General features: G+C 41.0%; 1 protein-coding gene across 1 annotated transcript in view; it reads right to left on the reverse strand.

The window, feature by feature from the left end:
• Nucleotides 1–8,007: 8,007 nt before the first annotated feature.
• LOC117469495 (mediator of RNA polymerase II transcription subunit 31) overlaps nt 8,008–10,000 on the reverse strand; it is a 7,489-nt gene continuing 5,496 nt past the window's right edge. The window contains exons 3-4 of the mRNA XM_034113918.1: nt 9,795–9,891; nt 8,008–8,516 (exon numbers count right to left, since the gene is read on the reverse strand). Coding sequence (XP_033969809.1) covers nt 8,312–8,516; nt 9,795–9,891 — 302 coding nt within the window. The 3' untranslated portion in view covers nt 8,008–8,311. The remainder of the gene's footprint in view (nt 8,517–9,794; nt 9,892–10,000) is intronic.

The following is a 10,000-nucleotide window of genomic DNA, read 5'->3' on the forward strand; positions in this document are numbered from 1 at the left end:
ATTTAGACACTTTATCTGTAATGGAAAAAGCTCTATCTGATTTTATAAAATGGCCTATTTCCCCTAAAGCAAAAGAAACTCATTTTAAAATTGTTCATAAAATCTACCCGGTTTCTACTTTTTTAAATTCAAGATTTAAATTTGAAGTGGAACCATGTTCCTTTTGTAATTTATCTGATGAATCGTTGGAACATTTATTTTTCTCTTGCCCCTTTTCTGAATTGTTTTGGTCGAATGTGAGAGATTGGTTGTTACTTAAATTAACAAATATTCCGGCCTTCAAAATATATCACATTTTATATTATATTGATAATTTGGACTCTCCCATTTCTGATTTGGTAAATATAATTATTATTTTTGGGTAAATACCATTTACATTGTAGTAAATGGAGAGGAGGCAAGCCCTCCTTTCCCTGTTTCATAAATGAGTTCAAGTCCTTTTTTCTGTCCCTTAGAAAAATACAATCTTGTAACCTGTCTATAAAGATTTGCAATGACATTTCCAAATGGTTATTATTTTAAGTAAGCTTAATGCCTCTTAAATGTTTTTGTGCCTTTATGCTTTTTTCTTTCCCCCTGGCTCTTACTGGATGTATTAGTTATGTTTTTTTGTCTTATTGTGAATGAATGTCTTGAACTTATGTTGATAAGTTGATGATATCCTCACCGAGCTTTTGTATGTTTAAAAAATGTTCAATAAAAAAAAAAAAAAAAAAAAAAAAAAAAAATACGGTCACTTCCGGTAACGCTAAACCACGAACATCCGGCCCGAGACTTTCAGAATAAAAGCGCTTCACGTTTTAAATTGGGTAAAATTAGAAAGAGATTGAGGCTTCAGTCTAGTTTAAAGGAGAGATTAAGAAACCTGAAAACAGGAACATAAGAAAGAGATGGACGGTTACATGTTAACCCATTTCATCTAATCATTTTAAACAGTGGTGAGAAGTAACTAAGTACATTTACTCAAGTACTTTACTCAAGTACTATTTAGAGGTACTTGTACTTTCCTTGAGTATTTCCATTTTATGATACTGTGTACTTCTACTCCACTACAGTTCAGAGGTACATGGTGTTCTTCTACTCCACTACAGTCAGAGGTACATGGTGTACTTCTACTCCTCTACAGTTCAGAGGTACATGGTGTGTACTTCTACTCCTCTACAGTTCAGAGGTACATGGTGTACTTCTACTCCTCTACAGTTCAGAGGTACATGGTGTACTTCTACTCCACTACAGTTCAGAGGTACATGGTTGTACTTGTACTCCACTACATCTACAGTGCATCCGGAAAGTATTCATACCCCTTCACTTTTCCCACATTGTGTTATGTTACAGCCATATTTCAAAATGGATTAAATTCATTTGTTTCTCAACATTCGAGACACAATACCCCATAATGACAAAGTGGCAAAAGTTTTAAAGAATATTTGCAAATGATTTAAAAACAACAACACTAAATATCACATGTACATAAGCACCCTTTACTCAATACTTTGTTGAAGCGCCTTTGGCAGCTGTTTACGGCCTCAAGTCTTCTGAGCATGATGCCACACCTATCTCTGGGCAGTTTCTCCCATTCTTCTCTGCAGATCGTCTCAGGCTCCATCAGGTTGGATGGGGAGCGTCGGTGCACAGCCATCTTCAGATCTCTCCAGAGATGTTCAATCAGGGTAAAGTCTGGGGTTGCGGTCGAATAGTCCATTAAGCTTAGGAACCTTCCTAACGGAGTGAAATGACCCGGAAGTCCCTCAGTGGCAGCCATGATAAGTTGCCGTTCGAATTCTCTAAATTAAAAGGAAAGGAGGTTTCAAACTTCCTTTATAACCTCCTTTAGCTTAGGAACCACTGGACCTCCCTAACCGAAAGGAGAGGAGAAAATGCTGCCCCACAATGCCTTGCGGCCGCGGCATTTGCCGTCACACAACAGTCGGCCGTTCACGGAAACAATCGATTATGAACGAGAAATGATATCATGAAAGTTACGGTTCAAAACGTAGCCTATGTGGTAAGTTGCCAAAGTGCTTTGTTTTGAACGTTCATCAGTATTATAATCAAAAAGTCAAATATGAACGTTAGTTTTTACTGAAATGATCAAATAAAGTCAACATTTCACAGTCTTTACTGAGCTGTGTGGGGTTTGTTCAACTTTTAAAAAGATGTTTGAATGGTGATATACACAGTGATAGATGTTAAGGACTAACGTTTATAATAAATACATTTGTATTGATTTTAAGATCTTTTCATACAATCATACGTATTGGGATCATTTGTATTAATGTGGACCGGAGGGAGAGGGTGACGAGCATAAGTTTCACTTTCCTTTTTTATTTCAATTCCAACTTTGGTCATGGAGAATATGTTTCTCTGTTGTCCCCGTTCATAAAGCATAAAACAACAGCATCAGAGCACGGTGCAGAGTCTCTAGATGAGTTACAGTAGTCCCTCGTTCTTATTAACATCCATGTTGTAGTCCGCTGTATAGAAAACTGTAGTTTCCCATAGTTTCCCCCACAGCAGCAGGCGCCACATTCATGACCTCCGCTGGCGCATCATAAACACGTCGGATAGTGGAAGTGCAGTCGGATTCTCTAAAGTACCGCAGTCTCTTCTCCTAAATCCTTTTGAATTCTCCTATCCACTATCCCTTAACACCCCGTGACCTTTCACTCAGAGGTCAAGGAATAGACGATAGGGTTAGAATTTAGGAGCTGTTTTTTTGGAGTATTCGACCGCAACCTGGGCTCTGTCTGGGCCACTCAAGGACATTCACCAGACTTGTCCTGAAATCACTCCTTTGTTATCCTTGGCTGTGTGCTTAGGGTCGTTGTCCTGTTGGAAGGTGAACCTTTGCCCCAGTCTGAGACAAGAGCCACAACCCTTGGCTGCGGTCGGATAATCCAAAAATCAGCTCCTATCGTCTAACCCTATCGTCTATTCCTTGACCCCTGAGTGAAACGTCATGGGGTTAAGGGATAGTGGATAGGAGAATTCAAAAGGATTTAGGGAGAAGAGACTGCGGTACTTTAGAGAATCCGACTGCACTTCCACTATCCGACGTGTTTAATGATGCGCCAGCGGACGTCATGAATGTGCGTCTGCTGCTGTGGGGAAACTATGGAAACTACAGTTTTCTATACAGCGGACTACAACATGGATGTTTAATAAGAACGAGGGACTACTGTAAACTCATCTAGAGACTCTGCACCGTGCTCTTGATGCTGTTGCTTTATGCTTTATGAACGGGGACAACAGAGAAACATATTCTTCATGACCAAAGTTGGAATTGAAATAAAAAAGGAAAGTGAAACTTATGCTCGTCACCCTCACCCTCCGGTCCACATTAATACAAATGATCCCAATACGTATGACTGTATGAAAAGATCTTAAAATCAATACAAATGTATTTATTATAAACGTTAGTCCTTAACATCTATCACTGTGTATATCACCATTCAAACATCTTTTAAAAGTTGAACAAACCCCACACAGCTCAGTAAAGACTTGTGAAATGTTGACTTTATTTGATCATTTCAGTAAAAACTAACGTTCATATTTCTCTTTTTGATTATAATACTGATGAACGTTCAAAACAAAGCACTTTGGCAACTTACCACATACATTTTAAAAAGCTTAATAAGCACCGTAACTTTCCTGATATCATTTCTCGTTCATAATCGGTTGTTTCCGTGAACGGCCGACTGTTGTGTGACGGCAAATGCCGCGGCCGCAAGGCATTGTGGGGCAGCATTTTCTCCTCTCCTTTAGGTTAGGGAGGTCCAGTGTTCCTAAGCTAAAGGAGGTTATAAAGGAAGTTTGAAACCTCCTTTCCTTTCATCTAGAGAATTGGAACGGCACTTATCATGGCTGCCACTGAGGGACTTCCGGGTCATTTCACTCCGTTAGGAAGGTCCTAAGCTAAATGGACTATTCGACTTCAGCCCAGGACTTGGTTTGTGCTCTGATGTGCACTGTCAACTGTGGGAACTCATATATGTTTGTCTTTTTAGTTTTCCTGCGATGATGGTTCTTCAGGACTGCTTCTTAAACTCTAATCACACTCTCGCAGACTTTTCTGGTGATTCTAAAGTAGATGACAATGTATGTGTGTCGATTAAGAGGAAAAGATGCCTGTTTTTGTTGTTGTTATTACTGTCAGGAAATGTTCAACCTAACCCTGGTCCGCCCAGTAGTAGTAGTCCGATCGCTACTCCTGCTGATTTTAAAGCTAGGTCTGGGTTGGGTTTCATCCACTTGAATGTGCGCAGTCTGTTAGGTAAACTAGATTTTGTCCGCATTTGGGCAAGCTCGACTGACGCTGACGTCATTGTGTTATCAGAAACATGGCTAAATAAATCTATTTTGGCCTCTGACATTGCCTTAAATGGTTATAATGTGTATCGCTCCGACCGGCCTAATAAAGGTGTGGAGTTGCCATTTATGTTAAGAATAAGTTCAGTGTAACCACATTGGTTTCCAAATCTATCAGTAAGCAATTCAAATTTTTAGCCTTAAATATAGAAGTGGCAAAGGGCAGAGGTGGGACCAAGTCATTGTTTTGCAAGTCCGAGTCAAGTCTCAAGTCTTTGCGCTCAAGTCCGAGTCAAGTCTCAAGTCTTTGCGCTCAAGTCCGAGTCAAGTCTCAAGTCTTTGCGCTCAAGTCCGAGTCAAGTCTCAAGTCTTTGCGCTCAAGTCCAAGTCAAGTCTCAAGTCAGGATGGGCAAGTTCAAGTCAAGTCCAAGTCCTAAACTTTGACAAAACGAGTCTTAAACAAGTAATTATGTGCTTTTCACCAAATGTAATGACATCGATCAACAGAATAATACTTAATAATCAAACTGCTCTTTATTAGTCACATTAATCATTTAATAATCTATTTTCTCTCTGCTGGTAAAGTAACGTGTTTTCTTCTATTTTAAGAGGGATCAGTAAGGTAAGGCTACCGTGACGGTTTGATTCAGAAGGAGTTTAATTGATAAGATCCCTGATGTTGAGGTGACCAGAATGTTTATTTCCACTGTGTACAACATGTTATAAGGGACCCACAATCTATCTTTATGCAAGGGATAATGTGCAGCGAGGCGTCTCTATGGGGAAAAGAACACCTGAATCTACATCCCTCTGCAGGTGGTACTTTAACTGTATTTTGATGCTAATACTTTTGTACTTTTACTTGTAACATTTGAATGCAGGACTTTTTATTGTAACCGAGTATTCCTACACTCTGGTACTTTTACTCAAGTACAAGATCTGAACTTCTCCCACCTCTGACAATACATCCTGAGTGGTTACCAAAAAAAAAAACCCTGCTCTGAAGGTTATTTTCATTTTACAAATCCTGCACTCAGCTTTGCTTTCTCCAATATCATTGAAATGCAGCCAGAAGCTGCTTCTTTTTTCGGTTTTCGCTCATTTCTTGACTTTTTTCCGACGCGCTTGCATTTAAATCTGTCTCCCCGTGGCTCTGTGTAGCTGGCCTGTACCACTACACCTGCTGTCTTTGGAGCGTCTGCCCCCCACCCTTCTTTCACATAATGGTATGATCCTAGTGTGTCCTCACATATGATTGTGCCGCATGGTGGCCCAGCTAAATAAAGACCCGCCCCTGCCTGCAAGGATTCTCAGCAAGAGTTGCAGCGGCTGAAGATTCTGCTCTCCCCGACGGGAGTCTGCTCTTCTAGCGGCAGCTCGCGATCGGCGTGTTGGAGACCTCTGAATTAAATTATCAAGTCACCTCAAGCCAGAGGGCTCAAGTCCAAGTCAAGTCCCGAGTCATTGGTGTTCAAGTCCAAGTCGAGTCGCAAGTGTTTTGTGATTTTGTCAAGTCGAGTCCAAAGTCATCAAATTGGTGACTCGAGTCTGAATCGAGTCCAAGTCATGTGACTCGAGTCCACACCTCTGGCAAAGGGGCAACAGGTCATGGTGGTGGGGTGTTACAGACCCCCCCTCAGCTGTCAAGGACTCCTTGTCTTCACTAGCAAATCTTTTATTGCAACTTGACTACAAGGAAATAGTGCTACTTGGAGATTTTAACTGGGACTGGTTAACTGCAGTATCAGAGGATTTCAATGTTACTCAGATTGTTGACAGTCCTACTCGCCCTAACATTAAGTCCCCTAATAAATCCTCCCTAATTGATCTCATTTAGTGGGAATGCTGATACAGCATTCCCACTATATGTTATGCTACGGACAAAATACTTATTATTATTCCGTCCAATTATTTTGGCGCTCTTCTCCTCCCACATTCAACATCGCACAAACTCCGTTCAAACATCAAAACGTTCAGCTCGGTCGGGAATCGACTGCTATTACTTTTATCATTCATAACTTTCATAATTCCAGAGATACATCCCATAATACATCACATTTTTAACATTGAAGTCAATGGAAAAATTCTTCAGACTTCAACAAATCTTCATGCGACTTCAACTGCTAACTGTTCATTCATACTTTCACTCAGAAACCTCATTCCAACTTTAAAATGTTACACATCTTTCTGACATTATTCGTGTAACACAACTTTTAAATCTGATTCTTACTTTTAGAGATATTAAACATTGTTCAGACCTTGTTAAAGAGGCTTTCTTCAGATTTTAACATTAACTAGAGTGCGTGATGTCACAGCTAGAGTGGAGGAAATCTTGAAATTTGCCTTCATATTATTTTATCTGTTATCGTTCTTCCACAAAACGTTCACATGTAAGAGGTTCATCTCTCATTCAGAACAATGCAAACCTTTGATCTCTGCACACCTCGTTAGCTCAAATATAAACACCTGTGTCATGGAACACGATGATGTCATAACACACAGGTGTTCGTGTTTGAGCTAACGACGTGGTCACTGGAGTTTAACAGACTGTCTGAGCCTATTCTTTTCTGTCTGATGGAGACTTCATACTGACTTCAACATGTTCCACCTATTTTATACATTATTGGTGACACACAGCTGTCGTCGTTAGCTCAAATATGAACACCTGTGTCATGGAACACGATGATGTCACATTGACAGGTTTGGTAACGATGCAGCCATCAACGCATCTAAGCGTTTATGGGGTGTCATCAAATGCCGTTGCCATGGCGACAGACCACTCGCCATGAAACACAATGTCGCTGTAAGTCCAATGGACACGGTCCAATCCTCCCCCAATCTTCACTTGTATATCACCGGTCCATGCCTCAACAGCTCTACGCCAAATCTGAGATCTCACCATATGCCGTTTCCAACGCATCCCTCGCCATAAAAGACGATGTCGCTATAACTCCTATGAAAATGTTCAAAAAGTGCTCAAACTTCACATGTGTGCTAACAGTCCAGCCGTGAAGACATCTACGGGACATGCCGTTGCCATGGCAACACAATGCCCGCCATGAAACACGGTTTTCTCATAACTTCAGTGAAAATGCTCCAAACGGCCCAAAACTTCACAGGTTTGGTAACGATGCAGCCATCAACGCATCTAAGCGTATTATGGGGTGTCATCAAATGCCGTTGCCATGGCGACAGACCACTTGCCATGAAACACGATGTCGCTGTAAGTCCAATGGACACGGTGCAATCGTCCCCCAATCTTCACTTGTATATCACCGGTCCATGCCTCAACAGCTCTACGCCAAATCTGAGATCTCACCATATGCCGTTTCCATGGAAATGCATCCCTTGCCATAAAAGACGATGTCGCTATAACTCCTATGAAAATGTTCAAAAAGTGCTCAAACTTCACATGTGTGAAAACAGAATTACATGTTTGAGCAAAAAATAAAATTAAAATATTGTCCTCTTAACTCCACTATCTCTTCGTGTAATGTTTGTTAATGTATCTATGTCTTTTTCCTTCTGTTGTCAAATGCGTTTTTTTTCACGGGTCTTTTTGCATTTACTAAAGTACGGTGGCCTACGGGTGCCAACACACTTCAAACCTCTTTTATCAGGAGAAACACGTCGCAGCTTCAGAAACGATGTGGATATAAAAACACACACATTTTATGAAACACAAATAAGACAATCTGCTTCTGGATTCAAGACGTGTTTATTTGCTTTGTTTTATTTTCAGTGAATGTAAAAAGAAGTACATGAATCGGCAAAAAGCCCAAAAAAAGAATAATATTGTCCCACTATCTCCTCCTCCTCTTCCTCCTCTTCCTCTTCGTGTAATGTGTGTTAATTTATCAAATTTTTTCTTCTTCTGTTGTTGTCAAATGCGTATTTTTTAACATGGTCTTTTTGCATTTACTAAAGTACGGAGGTCGACAGGTGACAACAGCAAAAAGTGAAAAAAGAAAGAAAAATATTATCCTCCTCCTCCTCCTCCTCCTCACTTAGCGGATGTGTTAGCATGCGTGGCTACATGCTGCTGCTGCTCAGCGAGCGCCTGCTGCAGTCTGGAGCGCTTCCTGCTGTAATGCTGCCAGTGGAGCAGCTGCTGCTCGTCGATGAACTTGGTGCACTGAGCGTTCACCAGCTCCTTCCTGAAGTGCTCGTACTGCAGCAGCTCCAGCATGTGCAGGCAGTGAGGGTACCTGGGGGAGAGGAATGAGTCCTTAGAGCCGGGAATGAGTCAGCATTATGAGTCCTAAAACCCTAACATGAGTTTATACTATACTATAGAGGGAATGAGTCCTTAGAGCCGGGAATGAGTAGGTTTTAACGGTACTACTACAACAGAAACAACAATGTGTTATTTAATCATATTAGATAATGTGATGACAGAACTGTAAACAGAATTAACATTGCTTTTTATTTAAAATATAAATAATATTTCACATCAAAAGAAACAGCACCAGGGTTGGTTCATTGTAGCTGAAACTTGAACAGAGAGTCAAACCCGGTGCATTTCTCCGTCTGAACGTGGTGCACTTTTGGCAACGAGCATTGTCCACATCGAGACGGGTCAAGTTTAACCACACCTCAGAGCGCGTTCTCCCCGCCATCTCCGCTGTGTGTGTGTGTGTGTGTGTGTGTGTGTGTGTGTGTGTGTGTGTGTGTGTGTGTGTGTGTGTGTGTGTTGCTGCATGTAGCAGAGCGTGTGTGTAAACTGCCCCGCCCCCCTCGCACACAGACGGGGGAGAGAGATCTCTCGTCTGGATTGGAGAGATCGAAAATACTAAAAATGACGCATTTTGCAGTCTTTTTGCGTATTAGAAACGGAGTTGGCGACACTAAAACTGCAATATAATGTTTGTGCAGCAATAATACATATGAGATATATTTTTTAAATGTCTCCAGCACCGATAAAAAGACCGATAACGTCGGAGCTTAACGGTACCACGGTCTTTAATAATTCAGCCCCGGGGCCCGTTTAATACCGGGGCTCGGTACCCATCCCTGGGAATGAGTCAGCAGTATGAGTCCCTAAACCCTGAAATGAGTCTATACTCCGACATTTGAAAGAAAGAAAAATCGGGGTTCTTGATAAAAACGGTGCAGAGATTATAAATTAAACCCTGTAATGAGTCTAAAAAAAGGGGATAATAAGTTATTCTTATAATTCTTATTAAAACTCTATCTGGGTTATCTGAATTTAAGCTTTCTTAAAGAAAGTCAACAACTTTCATTTAGCTGATCCTTTTATCCAAAGACAATAAGATCATTCAACCACGAAGAAACAAACTCAAAGCCTGAATCCTGCAGGTATATTTCCAGTTAATAAACCCAACAGATTAATGCTACTGCGTTAGCTTCACTGACATGTTGAGTTTAATGTCCCAGGTGCAGACAGGTGTGTTTTCAGTCTGAAGATGTGGAGACTTCAGGATCAGTAACATGCAGTTCCTTTTGTAAAGAAGATGAAGTCTTACTTGAGGAACTTGGCGTACTCGGGCTCCTTCCAGTACAGCAGGTACTTCAGGTAGTTGATGAAGGGCCGCTCCCTCAGGAAGCCTCTCTGAGCCAGGACTGAAACACACAGAGAAATATGATGAAACATCTTCATCTTATAAAGAAACGGCTGGAAACAGAGCAGACATTTTGTACATTTAACGACCATTTCAGAAAGTCAAAACTC

This window comes from Trematomus bernacchii, unplaced genomic scaffold (genome assembly GCF_902827165.1).
Source record: "Trematomus bernacchii unplaced genomic scaffold, fTreBer1.1, whole genome shotgun sequence".
Lineage (NCBI taxonomy): Eukaryota > Metazoa > Chordata > Actinopteri > Perciformes > Nototheniidae > Trematomus > Trematomus bernacchii.